This window comes from Halichondria panicea, chromosome 5 (genome assembly GCF_963675165.1).
Source record: "Halichondria panicea chromosome 5, odHalPani1.1, whole genome shotgun sequence".
In the NCBI taxonomy this organism is placed as follows: domain Eukaryota; kingdom Metazoa; phylum Porifera; class Demospongiae; order Suberitida; family Halichondriidae; genus Halichondria; species Halichondria panicea.
The window spans coordinates 3,841,893-3,863,479 of record NC_087381.1 but is presented as its reverse complement, the minus strand read 5'-3'; the positions used below and the strand labels follow the sequence as shown (position 1 = coordinate 3,863,479).

At 38.8% G+C, this 21,587-nt stretch overlaps 2 protein-coding genes across 4 annotated transcripts in view; one reads left to right on the top strand and one right to left on the bottom strand.

Moving 5' to 3' along the window:
• Positions 1–39: 39 nt before the first annotated feature.
• Positions 40–12,270, bottom strand: LOC135336005 (26S proteasome regulatory subunit 4). Its single transcript, XM_064531757.1, has 13 exons — positions 12,118–12,270; positions 11,880–11,942; positions 11,725–11,818; positions 6,675–6,799; positions 5,008–5,193; positions 4,279–4,407; positions 3,835–3,931; positions 2,449–2,537; positions 1,615–1,715; positions 1,025–1,121; positions 922–976; positions 441–595; positions 40–297 (listed from the first exon to the last, which is right to left on the bottom strand). Exons 1-13 carry the CDS (start codon positions 12,118–12,120, stop codon positions 163–165), a joined length of 1,329 nt encoding a protein of 442 aa, XP_064387827.1. The 5' UTR covers positions 12,121–12,270; the 3' UTR covers positions 40–162.
• A 44-nt stretch (positions 12,271–12,314) lies between these two features.
• The window catches only part of LOC135335883 (adhesion G protein-coupled receptor E2-like), a 43,242-nt gene continuing 33,969 nt past the window's right edge, over positions 12,315–21,587 (top strand). The window contains exons 1-21 of one of the 3 annotated variants that reach the window (XM_064531540.1): positions 12,315–12,554; positions 12,670–13,098; positions 13,333–13,514; positions 13,733–13,864; positions 14,048–14,170; positions 14,262–14,387; positions 14,496–14,618; positions 14,765–14,887; positions 14,937–15,053; positions 15,112–15,234; positions 15,580–15,705; positions 15,804–15,929; positions 16,086–16,223; positions 16,838–16,974; positions 17,097–17,153; positions 17,956–18,058; positions 19,706–19,798; positions 20,280–20,346; positions 20,458–20,563; positions 21,076–21,119; positions 21,311–21,428. In XM_064531540.1, the coding sequence (XP_064387610.1) occupies positions 12,418–12,554; positions 12,670–13,098; positions 13,333–13,514; positions 13,733–13,864; positions 14,048–14,170; positions 14,262–14,387; positions 14,496–14,618; positions 14,765–14,887; positions 14,937–15,053; positions 15,112–15,234; positions 15,580–15,705; positions 15,804–15,929; positions 16,086–16,223; positions 16,838–16,974; positions 17,097–17,153; positions 17,956–18,058; positions 19,706–19,798; positions 20,280–20,346; positions 20,458–20,563; positions 21,076–21,119; positions 21,311–21,428 (2,730 nt within the window). In that variant the 5' untranslated portion in view covers positions 12,315–12,417. The remainder of the gene's footprint in view (positions 12,555–12,669; positions 13,099–13,332; positions 13,515–13,732; positions 13,865–14,047; positions 14,171–14,261; positions 14,388–14,495; positions 14,619–14,764; positions 14,888–14,936; positions 15,054–15,111; positions 15,235–15,579; positions 15,706–15,803; positions 15,930–16,085; positions 16,224–16,837; positions 16,975–17,096; positions 17,154–17,955; positions 18,059–19,705; positions 19,799–20,279; positions 20,347–20,457; positions 20,564–21,075; positions 21,120–21,310; positions 21,429–21,587) is intronic. The other 2 variants (XM_064531539.1, XM_064531541.1) reach the window with 2 other exon arrangements.

Here is a 21,587-nt window from a genome sequence, read left to right as displayed (position 1 = left end):
ACTATTAAGGGCGGAGGCTTGGTACCAAGGTGTCTGCTATTCAAATACTATATAATTTATACACATTAATTTTAGTCTGTGGACTATTCACCATGCATGCATGCATACACCAGTTTGCTTGGGATAATAATTATGATAGAGCATAACTTTATGGAGTACAGTCTAGAGATACAGTCCTTCGGGAGTACCCTCATTCTTGCGATACAGAACATTTTCCTTTGATTTACGGAAATCCTCACTGGTGACCTTCATTCGACGTTCTCTCAGCGCCATAAGACCAGCTTCTGTGCAGATAGCCTGTGAGTATAACAACAGTCAACAGTCAGACACATTAAATTGATACAAAATGTAGAGCGCCAGCTACATAATTATCCCACAAAAGATTAAGTGGATTAACAAGGGATTGCAATACAGTGATGGCTAAATTAAGTGAAATGCACCTTAATATCAGCTCCGGACAGATCATCTTTGGCAGTAATGTACTCCTCCAGATCAAGATCAGCGGCAAGAGTCATCCTCTTTGTATGTATTTGGAATATCCTACGCCTTGTCTTCTCACCAGGTAAAGGAAACTCAATTTTTCGATCAATACGTCCTGTACGAATAGCAATGCAACACTACTGATGTGGAAATGCCATGCATAAAACAACATTTTTAATGGTTGTTGCCAAGTGATGCAAGAATGTAGCAGTATTTATAATCCACGGATCATGATGCAAAATTAAATATATCCGGCACACCAAGGCATAATAACTCGCTACACACGTGTACGTGCATGCATGTAGTTCACCCATTTAAATGAACTGAATATTATACATGTATAGGCGTAAAACACATCGCTGCTAAGCCACCTGAAAAGGCAATCACTTTTCAACGTCATTATTTTATGTGTTGTATAAATGTGGTATAATAGATCTATACCTGGTCTTATAAGAGCTGGATCCAACGTTTCAATACGATTTGTTGCCATTATAACCTGGAAAAAATAGCGTTTAATACAGCCCAAAACCTGAAACCAACCTACCTTTACATCACCACCAGAATCAAAGCCATCAAGCTGATTCAGTAGTTCTAACATAGTCCGTTGGATTTCTCTCTCCCCACCAGAATGACTATCATACCTACAAGAAAATGATTGCATCACTCACTTTCTGCTATTTTGAGCATGTGCACTCCAAAACTAAGCCTAATATGTGGAACGTACAGTTGTTACATGGCTGTACAATTATGTTCGTCCACGTACTCAAACGTGTGCAAAAAAGATACACATTATATGTATGTACATGTACAAGGCTGTTCAAAAGGCTGTTCCCCAATGGTGTCTATTTTATGGAGGTTCCACTGTAATTTTATTTATAACGTCAAAAGGAAAATGCTGATTCAGTGTTACAGTGTTACATTGAACATTGATCCTCTTGGGCTGCAGCCATTAATTGTATGGAAGTGAACTTTTGGCATTTTTTTTAGCAACAATCATTGTCAATTGTTTTCACCATTCTGATGATGATGCTAAAAGCTAAGCTTTGGCGCCCGCCCCTACCAAGGCACCTGCACTGCTTTCATTTATTGTAGCATATACAGCATGCAAGCAAAAAGGCTTTGTAATTATTATACCGTTTGGTTCCAATCGCATCAATCTCATCAATGAAGACAATCGACGGAGAATGCTCCTCAGCAACACGAAACAGCTCACGCACAAGCTTTGGGCCATCACCCTGCAAAACAATAATGTAACGATTTTCATAATGCATATGGGAGAAAAAGAGTATAATTATACTGTACATGCATGTTACTGTACGTATTTTACATGTACCATGTAGGTCAAGCCCATGTGCAAAATTTCCCGGAGCAACAGTATTCAAGGTAGCAGTGCACACAATGAACTCAAGAATACTGAACACTGGCACATGTGCATGCATGCATTATGCCATATATGTGGATCCAGGGGCATTTCGTTGGGTTTGTACAAAGTACCCTTCCAGTTGTACGCTGCTAGATCTATACTGAACTTACTGATTCGAGCAAGTTAGCTAGCTATACTGTCATGACAATACAGTACTCTCTATAATAATAGGGTGGGGCTGGCTACTGGCTGAGTCAGCTAGATCTAGCTACCATCAGCCACCACACCACAATGACATGGTTGCAGTGATCTAGCCATGAATCCAATTCCTGAAAGGTCTAGATCAGCTCGAAGTGGTGGAGAACATGTTTACTTGGTGGGTGGGGCATACGAAAATGCGTGCACGCCGGCTGACTGTTCTTGCCTACACTTTACGCGGCCAATAAGAACCCTTCCTTAAATCTTGGATATGCCCCTCTGTACATGCCATGTGCTACAATGGTGTACCACATGGCCTGATACAAATTAAGGTACCTGTACAATCATTTAGTGCACTGAGTGCAACATACACACAATAACATGGTGGCTATAATGTATGCCCATACCAAGTATTTCTGTATCAACTCTGATCCACACACTCTAAGAAAAGTAGCCGAAGTTTGGTTGGCAACTGCTTTTACAAGAAGAGTTTTTCCTACATACAAATAAAAACAATTGCAGCTGTACATACATGTACATGTAGGATAATCATTAATTTCATGCATGTATAATTATTATAATTATGTAGACTTTGTATATTTTAGTACATGCATAAATTGTTCATGAACTCTTGATAGAACAGAAGAGGGATTGGAAACCGAAGTGATTCACATGATGTTACGATAAGACGTATAGTAGCTCTGCATCATGGGACCTAGCCTCGATCCCAGCCCCTCTCACTAGAGGGCCTGGTAACCACCGTTTGCGCGTGGGTGGATTCAATAGTAAATTTGTTGGTAAAATTCTTTGTAATTTATCAATTAACCTTTTGTACTATGGTCACCCACGTGGTTGATTAAACTATTTAGTGTCAAGAGAGAGAAATCGCCATCACAACTCTAGGCTCATACGAGGAGCACTGATCTTACTGAGATGGCATCAAACAAGTGTCTGGAAGCAAGTAGATTTGCCAGAGCCGGTCGGTACTGACAGAAAAACGCCTACCACACTCTACCACAGTACAAAAGAAGACAAAATCTGACTTTTCAACACTGGAGAGAGCTTGAGCAAGAGCAGAACAGAAGTAGAAGCCATCACAACAAAACTAGTCACTAGTCTAGGTCGTAAAATGTTGTAAGTAGCTGTGTTATTTTATTAAAACTGCTGTGATTTGTGCAATGACATCATTGTAAAATATACAATATACTGACTAATTTACTAAGATATCTTGATCCCCAAGAATCTTGGGGCAACTGACGCATGCGCAGACAGTGTATACCAGGCCGTCTTCTCAACTGAGAGCGGCCTGGAATCGAGGCTACATGGGACCATCCTTGTATCTCCTCATAACTCCCGCAAAAGCCTGGGAAACTTATTGTGTCCAATGCATACATCTCAGAGTTACCCTCATTACTAAATCACATGCCCCCTAATGGGTATCATTTGAAACAATTGTCGTGAAGAATAGAGGTACACAGAGCGCCTCTTCAAACTTGTGTTCCTATAGAACCTATGATATAGTTAAGGCTGTGTAACTATACATGTATAAGTGTGTGCTGTGTCCCAATTGGCCTCGAGATAAGAGTTGATTTTTAGCAGCAGAACTGCTCTTGGACTTTTCACAGATAGCAAAAACAATTCTCTTCATGCTAGCCCTTGTATCAGCTAATAAGTAAGCCTCAATTAAAACCGCGAAGATAAACGGATGGTACTTCGAGGTAATTCCGTTTCCGATCTGTCTTCTATTCTATCCACATTTTATGGTACATGTACATGTACATGTAAGTGCTAACCAGTGCCAGGTGATCCATACAGAATCACTCCCTTGGGCGGCTTTATGCCCATCTCTTCGTAGTATTCAGGATGAGTAAGGGGAAGCTCAACAGATTCCTGTTGGGAATAAAATATACGATTACACGCATGGACCCAATAAAGATTGAACTACATGAACAGACCCACACACAGATACATACAGCAACGAAACATGGTCTAGGGAGCTACATGTAGAATGAAGGATAAATCTACATCGTACCGGTTCATGTAAATGAATGTATACTGTATGGCTGTTATCTATATTATACTGTCGAGTCACAGGAGGACGGGAATCAAGTCCATGTGCAGTTCTGCCTATAGCTTCATTGCATTATTGAAACACACAGGGTGCGATAGAATCTAAATTGCACATACATGACTGTATATAATTATAAATACACATGTACATGTACATGTACATGTACTTTGATTTCTTGAATTTGCTGATCCAGTCCTCCAATGTCTGCGTATGTTTCCTCCGGGGCCTTTTCCAGCTTCATAACAGACACCATTGGATCTGTGTCGTCCATCAACACTCCAACCACAGCGTGGAACTGTGGCAAATAGTGACATATTTTTGCAGGTACTATAATTTCTGCTATTGCGCTGCAAATGTGAGTAAAATCGTAAAAATGTGTACTCGCAGATACAATGTACTTCGAAAATGCAATTAGAAACGATGTAGACTTTCGTTAATCCGACCACCCTTGGGACAGTGCAGATTGGCCGGAATAAGCTTAAAATTTCTTTCCTACTATATTAACTCCCTAAAGAGACCACCTTTATTAGAGTCTCATAATTTGAAGACCACAATTAATTATTTCAAACTCCTACAATCATGTAAGTAGCCAGGTTATGTTATTTACGTACATGAATGTTAAAAAGGATATTACAATTAAGCTACATGTAGCCACGCAGGCATGTACACTGTACAGTGACTGAGCTGCACGTGTAGCATATAATTATTGTACGTCTGTACAGTGTCTGCATGTACACTGCACAGTGACTGATCTGCACATGTAGATCAATACATAATTTTATATAATTATTGTACACGTACACTGTACAGTGACTGAGCTGCATGTGTAGATCAATACATACATGCATGTACATGTACATGTATATTGTACACAGAGTACACAGGAATACTGTACCTTGTTGTTAAGCAACACAGTACAGCCAGGTTCAATGAGATCTTTATCCACAAACGAGAGCATGTTGACATAGTACTCTGACCCCACAGAGGTAGATACAATGGCATGATTGTCATCAATGATTTCCTCCAGTGTACCCACAGCCATGGGAGTGCCTCTCAACTCGTCCACCTTCGTACGCTCCTCCTAATGTGAAATGCAATAATGTATACTTGTTACCTTGACTGCATAAATTATAATACACTGTACATGTACGTATAACTTCTAGGTGATGATCGAGACAATTGTTATGCAAGTCAATTTTTGCGCTGTGTGTTGTGCACTTAATTGGACATGCCTCATCAATGATCAGCTTAAAGGAACCAGCTAAGCCAGAATTATGTATAGCAATTTTTGAGTATTGTAGCGAATTATACCCTGCTTTGACTACAGTGCACAGCAACCACGAAATAAGATCCACAAACTGACTATAAAATAATATTGCTTAACAATGAATATTTGAAAATTACCCGCTAAGATACGGTATATGTGGGTACAACCCAAAGTTGTATATCAGCTGTCCTTTTATGAAGTCAACCAAGAACAGCCTGGCCTGCAGACAAGCACTACATAGTCGACAAGCCAAGCTGGCAGTGATCACATTTATTAGCTAACAATCATACATGTACATGTAGTACGTACTGTAAGTACATGATGTAATAATAGTTACATGGCAATGTGCCACAAGCAGTTTGTTGACAGAGATCACTATTTACTACAAAGGCCAATACTCTAATTTGTGGCAAGAAGTACAGGGTTTTGCAGAGTTCGTGCAAGGTGAACTTTTAACCAGTCTGCGCATGCGCAGAGATCTGCCACCACGTGATCAGTAAAAATCGATTCTAAATTGAAGTCCAGGACTTGTATGTAGCTGAGGCTAGCTAGCTGGCAGTAAAATCAAAAGTGGGCAGCCCAGAAGTCTATCTTGGGATAGTGTTGTCACTGTCACTGGTCCTGGACAAGGCTGACACACTGCACTGATCCAGCATTCGATTGAAGTCTTTATAAGGATACGGCCAACTTATATAACGTGTACCAAGGAAGGCCACAAGATATATTACATGTTTGACTACAAAACTAGGGTATTAAAGCTTCAACGTCTACCAAGTTACTGTTGGTTCAAACTCATGGATGTATTGTTTTGACCACGATGTCAATCCAACCACAGTGAACTCTGCTACATTCCATTATAATTTATTACATAGCCAGTGCATTATAGCATGTAGCAGTGGTCGGAAACGTTGAGTGGTGGTCGGAAAATATCTAGAGGTGGTTAGTAGTTACCTAAACGACCACTGTAGGCAGAACCCTGTGCTCAGTGCAGTGACTAACTTGCCTGAGAACTAATAGGCTAGCTTCCTAAACGTGATGATATGTTTTATTAGCTATAGCGAGTTTTTAAACGTGTAATAAATTATTTGCTGACTAGCACATAATTATTTTAATTATGTCATTGTTAACTGCCATTTGCACCTAATTGCTCCTGCATGTTGTATATGTATATGCAACTATTTTGTTGTCGCCTTGACTCTTGAGCCTTGCATGGCCACTCTTATTCTTGATCTTAAACGGTCGAAATGGTTATTACAATTATTATAAAAACAAATGATTATATGTACAGTACGTACCTCATTCTTCTTCTCTTGAGGTCGCAGCTGTTCTTGGTTTCGTATCAACTCTTCCTCCATTAACAAAAAGTCCTTGATCCTTTCCATTTTTAGCAGCTTGAGTCGACACCTTGTGTGTGGAGTAACTACAAAGCAAAATATGTAATTGGCTAACAGCCCATGACAATATAACATGTACATGACGTACACATGTATGTGCGTAGCTTTTTATTTATAGCGTTCAAATATTGAATAGTTAAATCCCGTTGCTACGTTGTTGCCAAGTGCAATATGCAGTGTAATGCACTAACGCAAAGTCATAATGCACTAACCACAAAACGCTCCTCTGACATTAGACAAATTAAATCATGATAAATAACAAGTATCAAAGTAAGTCCAGCCACGCAGGAATGTTTAGCACTGCTGAAGTTTATTCTTTGCAACCATGCAGGTTTTAAAATTGTCCAAGGTTCATTTTGTGAAAAATTCTGTGTTCCTAGACCTAATCCTCGACATGTCAATTCTGTTTCACCATATAGCACTAGAAGCGGCTCCTTTTGCTGGGGGCTTGAGCTGTTTTACAGCAGTGTAGAGGCGAGCTTCTCTGGCTTGATTGTGATGCCAAGGATAGACCACCGTGGAGGGCTGTTCGAGCAGCAGTTACACTGAGTAGTGGGGTGGGGCTGTTTCTTCGCAGTAGTAGTAAGTAGGGTGGGGCTGTTTTGCAGCGGTACTGGTTTCATGTCAGCGTTGGAACTCCAACAATTTTGTGTCAAGCCATTTGTCGGTTATGCCAATCTTATACGCTGCAGATACTGGCGTCTAGAAGAGAGAAGAGATGGACCTGTGTCTAGAGTTGTCTCTGTCATCATTTTGAGCAGTTTATATTGTGTTACAAAGACAGTGTTATGTTGTTATGCCCTAGGGATATGAACTAGTTATAGCGTAAATTCCATGAGATCACATTTGTGCATTCTCAGGCAATAGGTAAATTGATGGAAGTGATTGCATTTTGAATTTTTCCGAATCCCATATCGAAACCCAGCCTGATTTAAAGCCAAATGTTCCAGTGCCAAGTTTAATATACTAATTGTCTTTCAATCCTATACTATTTTGTCTGAACTGGAGAACAATTCCATGTACATTATATACACTGGATTTACATCATGTACAAAATTATGTTTATGTTTACTATTGGATGCACTGAAGTAGACTATAATTATATCCATCAATAGTTATATACTATTAATAATTATTGATAGGTGTATCAGGGACATGCCCACACTGATCGGTGGTGGTTGTTACCTTGAGACAAAATAAGCTGTATCCAAAGATTTGAGAGGTGGTCGAAAGCTACTTTCTCTGTTGGAAGTGCTCATGCACTGACATCAAACTGGTACATGTGTACGTACGCTAGAAGATACTTTCTAGGCCAAAAAATGAGTTTAAAATAGTCACCATTTCAACAATTCTGAACACATCACTGGTGTATAGACGGTATATAGTACTGTATCAGCATACACTGCATGCATACACATGTACATGGGTCATTCCATATCAATTCAACGAAATTTAAAACGTGACGTCTTCAGAATTGCACGAAACTTGGTACATGTGTGAGGAATGGTATGATAACATCTCAGAAAAAATGTTGGGTTTGTAAACAATATGGCTTCTGAGATTAAGTTAATTAAAAAATGCAGAATTTCCCCACTTTTAGAAACTGGCTGCTGTTAGTTAAACTGTAACTTTCTAACCATTAACATTCAAGACTAAGAATGTATATCATCTTGTTGCCTAAGAAATTCCGCATCATTTGGCATGTTGTATGGCTTCACTCGATAAAGTTTGGGTATTCCATCTAATTAGTGTTCTTTGAAGTCCGGCTTCTCAAAAAACGCTGTTTTTTTCCTGTACTTTTTTGAGTATCATGTTCCTTATACAATTCTCTTGAAGTGTGACAAGTTTGATTCTGGGATTCCAATGGGATCATGAGATATGTTGTGGGATGTAGTGTGATTTGGGCAATATTTGTGGTTTTAGAGAATAAACAGTCCTTAAAAAAATTTTGCAAAGCCTTTCTGCATTCCCAATTGTTACTGTGCACTTTTCCTTAGTAAGTAAGCTGTGTATGAGGCCCTTTGTTGTGGGAATATTGCAATTAGCAATATATCGTAGGTTTTAAGTTGATGAACGACATTACCTACGTTCAAGCTAACAATTGTACGTTTTAGTTGTAGCAATGGTGATTTCATAAAAGTTGAGCAGTATAAAACATTAGCATTAACATTTAAAAACATTAACAAGCCTAGCCCAAATGTTTGGTCAGTATTTCAGATGCAGCTTTAATCTCCTTTTTGGATAAATTCGACCTGTTCTGATTTGATGATCAATTGTTTAAAAAAATAAAATCATGTAGGCAACGTATAAAATTATCTATTTCTGAGGCTGGGATACTTGAATAAGCTGCATTATGGCCCGTGAGGGTAAAGAAATTGTACACACACTAGTGAGTTGTGTGGTTTACTTGGAAAACACCCTAGCTAACCACCCATTTTTTTGTGCAAACCAATCACGAAATATTCTCTGGTGGCATTTCAGTTTCTACTGAGATTACTCAGTGTCCATCTTCTGACTGCAGTACTATACTGTATCAGTAGCTAGAGATGGTTCAAATAATTTATAATGTGTGTAGTTTGCATGTATCTGGAATCGTTTGAGAAAACAAGAAATTATTGTTCAAGATGATGCTGCTCTCTCTCATAGTCCTCTGTAGTGCAGTACTCAAATGGCTGATATGCTTGTCGCCGCTCAATCAAATAGCTGGCGTGGTGTCAGTATTATTTTGCCTCGTATGGTCGCTGTAAACTTGTTTTAGCTATCAGTCGTTTTACAGTTCCTCGGCTGAAAATGTCACTCGGCCGAAAGTTCGAATTCTTCCTTGTGATAACATAAGTTCAGGAAAGTTAGCACACATATTTTAGGTACATTACACAACAAAGAAGGACTGTTTATTCTCTGAAACCACAAATTTGCCCAAATCACACTACATCCCACAACATATCTCATGATCCCATTGGAATCCCAGAATCAAACTTGTCACACTTCAAGAGAATGGTATAAGGAACATGATACTTAAAAAAGTACAGGAAAAAAACAGCGTTTTTTGAGAGTCAGAGTTCGAAGGATACTAATTAGATGCAATACCTAAAATGTATTAAGTGAAGCCGTACAACATACCAAATGATGCGGAATTTCTTAGGCAACAAGATGATATACATTCTTAGTCTTGAATGTTAATGGTTAGAAAGTTACAGTTTAACTAACAGCAGCCAGTTTCTAAAAGTGGAGAATTTTTGCATTTTTTAATTAACTCAATCTCAGAAGCCATATTGTTTACAAACCCAAAATTTGTTCTGATATGTTACCATACCATTCCTCACACATGTACCAAGTTTCGTGGAATTCTGAAGACGTCACGTTTTAAATTTCGTTGAATTGATATGGAATGACCCACATGCATGTACATGCATGTACACTGTAAACTGTAAACACATGTATTATTATGCCTCGGTGCGCATGCGCAAGCGAGGTATACGGTAGTGTGTTTGTGTGTGTGTCTGTGTAGACTGCTACAACTACTCAAGGATCAATCAAGTGCAAGCACATGTAAGAGTTTCTATAGTCATGTTTACTTGGATTTAATTCGTGGATTTGCAAAATAATGCTTCGTTCTCGAGTTTTGCTTACTTGGAATGCCATTGCAGCCTTTTCAGAAGAGCACGTAGCCAAACTTGTTTACCGAGTGTTGCTACTCTACATAGTAGTTAACTCTGCACTAGAACGCTAGCTATTGGTAGCTGTAAGGGTGAGAATAGAGCTGCAAGGCTCTGCTAATGCAGCCATTAATTTTAGACTCGAACTTTTGGCATCGATCGTTTTTAACTACAATCATGGTCGATCATTACCCACTCTTCGAGCTGCAAGCAGTTAATGCAAAAATGTTCATCATGTCTATAAAAGCTATTAGTAGCTTTATGTAGCTTTGGCATCTCCACCGAGGCATCAGCCAGCACCTGCGGTGCTTTCATTATTATTAGATGCACTAGCTGTTACAGTAGTATACTTCCTCAATACTTACGTTGACTAGTGTATAATTATAGGCGTTCATAAAATATTTTGGGGGGTATTCATTTCTGCTATTCCTGCGAATGAATGTATCGTAAATCGATTTTTACGCAAAAATAACTGGAAAATGTAATGAATATCATATAACCCACTTGCGCATAATTACAAATGTTATGAAGCATCTCGTAATGGCCACCTTGATACAATGACAGATGACTTATCTTCTTCACTCAACTCTCAAAATAAGGCAGTAGATCTACAGTATAGCGGGTAATTTTCGGGAGGCAAAACATTCGTGGTTGAGCAATATTTAGTCGAAAATTACCCGCTATACGGTAATGGGTATATAAATGTTTCCGTATAACAGGTATATAAAAAAAATTAATGTTGGTGGTTTTCGCTGATCCTGCAAGCATATACCGTGAACATTAATTTTGCATGCATGCTGCAGAAAAGCTGCTGTTCTGCGGCGAAAATGAAATCCGCGAAAAACTTTCTAATGATCATTTCGCGAAAGTTTATACCGAAATATACCCGCTATGCGATACATGTACATGCAAATAATTATCATTAATAATTATTTTACAAGTCGAGCAGAATTTAAATGTGCTAAAAAGTGAAACACTTGTGAAAATAATTATGTCACCTTACGGTATGATAGAAAAACTGTTGATTTAGATGTTGGTGTTTCTGGATTAAATATGCGTAACAAATAAATTTTAGCTAGAGTCGGAGCAAATTCTAAAGTTGACCATTTACATCTATGTACGTGTATTATAAACAAGACTATCTCATGTACAATAGATAAAACCAGGACCAACAGATTCTTGCATATTGACAATTTGTAGTTACAACCAATGCATGACTTTAATATTAAAATTAAATCTCTATTATTTCACTGTAGAAAACCAGCCATAATTATTGAATCATGTATGTAACTCACCCTGAGGTAGTTTGTTGGCTGCCTCAGGCCCTCTCCCTCTCTTCTTTTTCCCGACTCTAGTTGGTAGTGGCGGTTCATACTTTCGCTTCTTATCCTACAAAAGTTAGAGCGCTTATAAATGGTGAATAAGCAATGTATATTCTCATCTCTCTTACGTCTTGCTTTCTTTTTCCTTGATCTCTTCCAGCACCAGGAGGAAAGCCAGATTGTCGTTGGCCCTGAGGTAAATTAATTAGATCTACATTGCGTATTAAAGGTATATTATCTGATACCTGTAATAATTATAATACATAGTATAATACACGTCTATGTATACTTTTATACATGTGTTTAATACGTACATAGGTACAGGTAGGAATATCGAATGTAGACCTACAAAATCCATCTACTTACCATCCTGTTTCAAGTACCAAGAAGAATAAAGGATGTAGAGTGTACTGCGGAAATTTTGTCAGGAATGTGAACGTTGTGGGGTGGGCTTAGCTCTAGCTAGCTCTTAGACAGCAAAGAAAATTGTTGGGCAACAACTCAGCACTTCTAGAAAGAGCACACTGTGGAAGCTTAGGCTACTTCCCTTGCATGTCATAATTAACCTAAAGACCATGATTAGGATCTAGTGTAAATCGACTCTCAGACTCAACTTAACTAAGACACCTTGAATCTACAACGAATGCAAGCTCCGAGTTTTGTATCATGAGTTTAATACTTTATGAAGCTATTTTTCTGCTGACTCTCTGCCTGAAGGTGACTGTCGCAGAGCTGCCCAGCTCTTGCCTCACTTCACTTACATCTTCTGACTCTGTGCAGTGCTGTCAGACATCACCGTTCTTGTGAGTTAATTGTAGCAGCAGCATGTTTTTAATAGTGGTCCACTAGCTTTGCTTTGATTAATATACAGTAGCTTAGTTTTTAGACCTATTAATAGCTCTGCCTCTTGCACCACAGGGAAATTTCGTTTAAGCTGAGGTTCGGATGTGATGTCCCTGAAACCCTGGAGCAGGGAATTCGTTTGGAAATTCGGAAAACTCCATCGAGTAACTGGCAGCCAGTTCGATTTTACACACCCAGCTTTAATGAGACCAACTCGTCAATTGTGAGACTATTGGGAAACAACATGGTGACTGCAGAAGCTCTACAATATTCAAGTAATTTTTCGCGACAATTTGTGGAAGGTAACCGGCAGTTCCAGTTTCGAGAGTATATATGTGATCCTGCCTTCTTGGTGGATGGCGTCAGTGTGAGATGGATGCAAAGATTTATGGCAATCTCACGTTATGGGGTAGGTACTTGGTCACTGGATGACATCACTCTGACTGTATGGAATGGCTTGTGCAGACATGTTGTGCTAAGAAACAATTTTGACGCTAAAAACATGTGAGTGAACTGCAAGTTAGTATGTGTCTATGAATGGTTCCATGCAATTTGGCTCGTAATTAGAGTTATGCACGACAAAGAATATTAGGGGAATTGCTGGTAGTTTGAATTTCAGAACTGCATGCTCGCACAGAATTGTTACGGCTCTAGCTGTACTAGCTGTACTCTGCACTTTGCGGCTCTCTAAGATCAAAGTAAAATAGATTCCATAGTAACATGACTTTATGATTTCAGGTCGAGTATGTACCAAACCCAGGCCGGTAATGTGACAAACTTATCATGTGACACAACAAACAACCAGCAGCTTTACTTCAGAAAGGAGGCTTTCAGAATGGAAACCTCAAGGAGATCACTGACCATCTCTGATTTACCCCTGGATAACACTGCAGCATTGTGCCCAGAGGAAGACATAACTGGTAAGAGTGTTTGCATATTACTTTTGTGTGTGCATGAGATATTTTATTTTCAACTCCAGTTGTACTGCTCACAAAAACGCATTGCAGGGCCATTACATTTTAAATTAGCTACAAGTTTGGAGTTACATATAATAATAATTATGTAGTACTGCACGTGCAGCACCATGCATACATGTTAGTTTTTCCCGTGTGAAGACATTATACTGACTGCAATACAGGTGCTGGATCATGTAATGTTTCCGAGTGTGGTGATGGTCGCAGTGTTTGCTCTATTGGCAGTACTCAGTGTGATAGCTGTAAAGCGATTGGCTACCGTGTACCAGCTGAAGGAACTATTGGATCATGTTTAGGTCTGTAAAATTATTATAATGGTATTGCGTAAGTTTAGTGGACTACAGTGCACTGTAAGTTACTATGGAAACAGTATAGTACATCTTCTGTTTACAGCATGCTGTAGACCACCTATAGCCTTTGAAGTTAATTAAGTTATTGTTACAAAACATTAATTATCATTGAATTCTTCACTCATGCAGATGTTAATGAGTGTGCAGAAAGCAATGGTAATTGTGAACAAACATGTGTCAACAAACCCGGATCTTATCATTGTGAATGCAGGGATGGATTCAATATCTCTGATAATGGAGTCTCGTGTGTTGGTAAATCACGTACTGCATACTGACTCGAGCTGTATAATGCGTGCGCTGCATATAATTATAATTTTTATTACACTATTATTTTGTGTAATAGACTTTGACGAGTGTTTAGTTCCTGGGACCAATAATTGCGAACAAGATTGTACTAACAATGATGGCTCGTATAATTGCTCATGTTTCAATGGATACACGCTTCTATCTAATGGATTTCAGTGTGAAGGTATGTGGAAACATTAAACACCCAATAGAGTTAGTGTCGTTTAGTGAGAATGCTTTAGTCTAAATTGTAGTTGTTATGGCATCATACATGTACTTCCTCATTCTTCAGATGTAGATGAGTGCTCTATGGTACCAAATGTCTGCGACCAACTCTGCTTCAACACCAATGGCTCTTTCCAGTGTGGGTGTATGGATGGGTACATGCTGGATAGTGACGGGAGGTCTTGTGCAGGTACGGCTGTGTAAACACATATAACAATGTCACATAGGTTTAGGGCGTAAGCCAAGTATTACGTCTGTCTCATGTTTACGAATGTACCTAACAATTAGTGTACTTGGCATATAGTCTGAACAAACTGCTATTGTTTCATTCTGTAGACATCAACGAGTGCCTAACGACAGAGCGTGGGTGTGAACAGGGATGCAATAATACTCCTGGCTCTTTTGTTTGTGTGTGTAATAGAGGGTACACACTATCTCCAGATGGACGAAACTGTACAGGTACAGGTACACCGTGTCTGTTGAATTAATTAGTAGTTTATTGGCACAGACATTAACGAGTGTGAGTCAGGCGTCTGCGGTCAGTTTTGTCGTAACACTCCTGGTTCGTACGAGTGTAGCTGTATGAATGGATTCGATCTGGCTGCTGATCGCCGCACCTGTGATGGTACATGTATATGCATGTACATGCAGTGTTATAATTATGCTATAATGTATAATTGCAGACATTGATGAATGCAGTTCTCCTTTGAATAACTGTGATGAAATGTGTTTCAACACCAATGGGTCATATCAGTGTGACTGCTTGCCTGGATTCAGTCTTTCGCCAGATAGCTTCAGTTGTCGGGGTAAGATAACCGTAGTGCTATGTACGTATGTCCCTTTCTCCGGCTGCATTACATGTGCGCGATAGCACTGCATTTGGGCTATGCTCATTTCTGAAAAATTGCTTACGTGAATAATAATTCCTAAGTACTTAATATATGTATATTATATACATGTAGGTACAGTTTCATGTGTTTAAGTTTATAATGTCATTATATAAAAATAATTCTTTGCCCCCCCCCCCCCCTACATTAAACCCTGCATGTACATCGTTGCCTTGATTCATTGAACAATTAAAGCGATCATCAGTGTTGCACGATACAGTTAGTACAAGTAATTCTACTTACTGTATATTCCGGCCATTACAGATATTGATGAATGTGTATCTTCTGACCTGAACAATTGTGAGGATATTTGTATCAACACTAACGGCTCCTTCCAGTGTAACTGCTCAGAAGGATTCAGTCTGTTGAATAATGGCTTCAGTTGTCAAGGTTTGACATCCTGTAACTCATGTTTATTAGTAAAAATTTGCATGCAGTTACATTGCAGGTATTCCATTCTGATTATTGATTCGTACGCAATCCTACAGATATTAATGAGTGTGAATCTTCTGACTTAAACCAGTGTGAAGCGCAATGTTTGAACACTCATGGCTCTTACCAGTGCAGCTGCCCTCAAGGATTTAACGTGTCAACAAATGGCTTCAGTTGTCAAGGTTTGAATGAGGAAAGGGGTGATATGTGATCTGTTTCCTCGTAACCGTAAATTAAACTACATGTATGTAGATGTCATGTATAAACAGGGAATTATACACTTTGGGTTATACTTATGACTGCATAATTATAGTTTCATATTTTACATGTACATGCAGACATTGATGAATGTGCATCTTCAGAGATGAATGAGTGCAATGAAATTGCGATGTCACTGTGTAGAAACACTAATGGGTCCTACAAGTGTGTTTGTCAAAGTGGATTCATTTCTGTGCGTAACGACTCTGTTTGTCAAGGTTAGTTCAGTCCCTATGCTAAAATTCTTATGTGCGAAAGTCAAGTGTGGGTGGTTGAATACACAACTGACAGCTACATGTAGTGTTGTCTTTTATTTTCGGCTTTCACTTCTGCATAACATGTTGCGCGCTACGTAAACTGTTACAGTGAAAACACGTACCATATATTTTACCTACATGTATGTACATGTACAACATTGTAAGAAATTCTATATGGTTGACTGCGCATACATGTAGGTGCTTTTGATTTTTTGGTATGCTGTTAAACAGGTAGTCAGTTGTCTAACTTAGGCTTGTACACCTCTACTGTCTTAGTTGTATTCTAGTGAGTTTTGAGGTTGCGTAAGTGTTCTCATCATAAAAACTAGTACCTGAATGTGCTATTATAAATTTTAGGGGGGAACATCAGTAGTGCTTTCTAGCTCCCCAGACAAAGTCTTAATTTGTACTGCCAGACCGGGTGTAAAGAAATGCAGGGTGTATGTCATGGTTTAACCTTGTGTTTCCAGGTTGTAACTTAGCCAAAGGCACAGTATTGCGGGGCAGCATCGTTATAATTATTTCCTGCAAAAACGAAGTAGATATAGTATTATTAATTACCTCGAATTCTGTAGGTGTGGAATTTGGGAGCCTGGAAGAAATTCGCAATGCACTGAATAACTCAAATAGCACACAAATAGCTAAACTGCTTGCTGATTTGGTTTCCAGACTTATTAAAAATGGACAGCTGGCCTCTCGGGAGTTCAGCGTGGTGAGTATACACATATACATGTAGTACATGTGCTTGTTGGACGTTGTTTAGTTGTGGATTGATGCATATACAATTATGTTTTTACTTTGGCTAGCCCACTGCTTTTGTGTGTATTGCTACAGTTGCTAACTAACATTGTGGATGACTTCTTTGGCAGAGTGGATACTGGTGGGGGAGAGGTCAGTTTCTACGTACATCTAGAGCAGTCGATTTGATCATTATGTTAATCATAACTTGCTACAGTTGGTGCATGCTTTGGGATCGTAATTATACCTTAGGGTGACATATTTTCCCGGGCATTAATTTCTGCTATTTCGAGAATAAAATCACAAAAATAATGTGTACTCGCGGATAATTGGAAAAGGCATTTTAAACTGCACATGCACTGACAGTGAAATAGCAGAAAAATCTAACTTTGTCACCTTAAGGTAACGAACGAACTGCAGCATGAAAATATAATTATGTATGTCACCTTAATTAAGGTACTCCGTATGTTGAATGAATTTTTTGCGTACAGTGCCTACTATTATAAACGGGTACTAATTTTAGCAAATTGGTGATTAACGCTAAATTAAGTACGCGCTAATAGCAATTAAAAAATTATGAATCTCATTAAAAATATAAAACAAAAATTTCCTTTTTTTCTAATGTACTTTTGAGAGTATATAATTATAAGCTAGCCCTTTTCTCATCTGTATCTGAATCCAAACTTTCCATTCAACCTTAAAACTCATACTTGTACATCTTTTGACTAATACATTGTGGTAATGAATTTGCTACAAATCCGCCAAAATTAGTACCCTAAATGCAGAGAAAAATCTGAAAAAGCTATACCTGTCTATAACATTAAGGTAACTATGTTGATATCCTAGTTATCTTAGTTATATATTATTATTGTTTCTTAGTTGGCCCAATTAAGATATGATAGTCACAGTGGCTTTGTTTGCGTGCATTTTAATATTAATGGTGTGTTGACTGTAGAATGCAGACCAAGAAGCAGTAAGTAGTGTGCTCAACACTTTGGACCAGTTTGCTCTCAGAGTATATGATGACAGGGAGCCAAAGCTAGAGACCGATGGATTCCGTAAGTGCTTGTTTTAGTTATTTTAACTGCACACATTCATGCCTGTGACAGCTAGTGTTTCAGTAGTGTTGTTGCAGTGGGCGCCCAGTGTCTCTTTTATGTTCCTTTTGTCATCATGTTGTTGTGTACATGCACTTCCCACAGACATACTGTAAGGAAGCTAATTGGTTGATGGGTGTAGTGCTTAAACTCACTCTACATTCCAATCACAGTGTTCATAGTTGCCTGGTAACCAAAGGTATATTCAAACTGCAGATACATTTAAGTACAGTAGGTGGGTGCAATGCCGCACCTTGGTTTCATTTCCTTATTAGGGTAAACTCTGAAAGGAAGTTGGTTGTTATGATGGTGTGGACTGGATGCTAAAAATAGATTAGTATAGTTTCAGTTTACTGCTAATCTAATGATCACATAATTATATGTATAGGATATACCACACCTAAGAGGATATATGGGGTGCATATCCTCCGAGTAGGTGTGGCATATCTGACTTATACCACGTGACGGCAGCACTATAAAAGGACCTCCCCCTAGCAACAATTCAATCCACGATGCAGACTGCAAAAAATAACAAAACTATGCCGAATTTTGCAGCCGTCAAAGAGCTAGTTGAGCAACACGTCGACTCCTACAGATGCTCAAGAGCTTCCTTGACTCCAGCGTTGACCATTCGAGGTCCCTTACTGGAGTTGCAAGCTCTTCTTGGATAAAATGTATCTAAACCGCGCCCGTGGACCCATGGAAGCTTATAGCCATCTTGTTGGAGAGCACCTTCCGTGTTTCTGCCGGCGCTTTGAGTTTTAGTACCGTCAAGCATGGCTCTTTTCTCTGTGCTTATACTTTCTTGAACAAATAAAAAAACTAATGAAAGCGTGTGTGTCTGTGTCTGTCTCTCTGTCGGTCTGTCGGTCTGTCTGTCGATCTGGGCTGCTACAGCTGCTCACTGATTAATGAAGTGCAAGGAAGAGCTTCTATAGGCTTAATACTAGTAATTGAATATCAGTTGTGCATTTGCACTTGAGTTATAGCTAGTTTTGCTTACTTTGAAGGCCTCTTCAGACTCGTGCGTAGCAAAATAATTTATGTTGATATAATATACCGTATAGCGCGAAATTTTCGAGACACTTCTATTTTGTGGATGTAAGTTCTATTACTGCACTGTAATTTTGTCTCGAGGCGCAGCCGCAACGATATTCCAGCTGTAATGTACTGCTCAACGGTTGCAACGTGATGAAAATTAACAGCTTTTAGGCTTCTAGCCATGTTCTTGGATTTTGACTGTATAAGAGTCAGAAAACATTGCAAAGATGTGCTGCCAGACAACCTTTGTGAACTCTGACTTATTTGCAGATCCACCCCTTTTTTGTTTATTGACAGAAAATGGGTAGTATTTTATCATCATACGTCTGCATGTTTGCTTCTATCCTTGAAGATCATCTCAGGCCATTGTGGGATTGTATGTACAATGAACAGAGTATCGAATTGGGGGTACGTCTTCGGGACCAGTAATTGCACATTTTCAAGAGCTCTACATGTGTAACTGCATGGGCTTGTTTTCGAATAATAATTGTGCTATTACAATGACAATTTACAATGTACTGGAATCATTAATTAGTTTTCACTATACAAAATAACATGTTTTTGTAGAATTGATGGTGACTAATGGAAGCTCCGGACGTTTTGAAGGCATTTCGATAGGTGGCAACATCATTACTCTACCTTCTGACTTTGGAGAAGGAGGTACGTACAATACATGCATTATTATTGCACATACATACATGTACACTGCTGTACATATAGTACATGTATAGTTAATAAAAGCACCGCGGGTGCTGATGGCTCGGTGGATGTGTCCAAGCTACTAGCTATTATGATCATGATCATGATATACGTTTAGTTGCATGCAGGCTAGCCTCCTTCACAGCTGTAGCAGCTAGTCTGTATACAGACACAGACACACTACCGTACGTATACCTCGCTGCGCATGCGCAACTGAGGCATAATTATAAATAAGAAAGCATAACATGGCGAGAGGCATTAGCAAGCGCACGCTTGCAACACTCGTTGTTACAATAGTTGTGCACATGTTAATGTACATGTACAAATAATTATGTATGCATTTTAGTATGTGACCAGCACAATAATTTTAGTAATTCTCGTGCAATTTAAATACCCGATGTTGAAACTGTGCCGAACTCTTGCTCTGCATTAATTCATTCAGTCAAAGTTGCATCATTCTTCTTCAAGAATCTGTCCAATGCCCTCCCATCCGGCCCTGGAATAGACAGGTCTGTTTATATCAAGAATCATTTTTTTGGAGATTATAATTATATGTTCAATATCCACCACCACTATCATGGAAGCCGCATGCTAATGTTTATCTATGTACATAATTATAGTGAAAAGATGCCAGTCATCAGCTCCAGTGTGCTGTGCGACAACTGTGATGCGTCCAACCTTAATATTAGTGACCCAGTGCGTTATCAGCTTGTAGTCAACAAAACTGTGAGTTCTGAAGTGTTTACCGTAGTCGTTCTAATTATAGAACCGCACTAATGCAAGCACCAACTGTCGTAATTAGAATGCACATGGACTGTGTTCTCCCAATTGCCTCAAAAAATTTGCAGTAAACATGCGGAAAGATTGCACGCCATAGTATTGCTTATAATTATACTTTGCTTATACTAGCTACATTACCGTATATACATGTAGCGAGTATAATTATTTCGAGGGTACATGTATAAATGTTTGTGGTACGTTTTTGCATGTACCGCAAACATTTATACCCACGAATTTACTATATTTTTGTGTAAAACTTTACGAACCTCAATTGCATGCACGTACAACTAACAGTGTGAGGTTTTTGGTATGAATCAGATACAATTTATAATAGTCTCACTGGGCACACGAATGTCAGTACTGGATATCTATCCGCTTAGCTTACGAGCTTTGCCATCAGTACATAATTGCATAATTACCTGATATATTATAATAATTCTTGTTGTTTTTATCCGTAGGACAACAATACTCAGCTGGATTGTGTCTTCTATAACTTAACATCGTGAGTAACATTCCATGGCGACGTTGACGGTTATCTGAAACTAAAACTGTTGCTTATAATAGTAATTATAAATAGAGTGCAAATCTAATATGCAACTATTCCACCAAAAAATTATACATTTCTTGCTAGAGTATACAGATCAATTTAACATAATTATGTTTAGCTTGAATGATTTGTTGATCGACACACAGGCATGCCTGGTCTAATGAAAGTTGTACAAGGAATGATGAGCTGAGCAATGAAACTGTGTCTGTTTGTGAGTGCACTCATCTTACACATTTCGCCATTCTTCTGAGCCCTGGAATAAATGTAAGAATTGATGTACATGCATACCGTATTTACTTGATTAAACACCTTCCTTGTTTAAACGCCCATGGTAAAAGCTCTGTCTTTGTCAATAAACGCCCATCTTAAATAATCGCCCATATATGGGGCGTGGCACTGTGGGTGGAGCTGAATTAGCACGTG

Coding starts and splice junctions, on each gene's coding strand:
- LOC135336005 (XM_064531757.1), bottom strand. Junction 3,932..4,278: donor AGCAAATTCAAGAAATCAAA/GTACATGTACAT, acceptor TATTCCCAACAG/GAATCTGTTGAGCTTCCCCT. Junction 1,716..2,448: donor AGTTGATACAGAAATACTTG/GTATGGGCATAC, acceptor ATTGTTTTGCAG/GGTGATGGCCCAAAGCTTGT.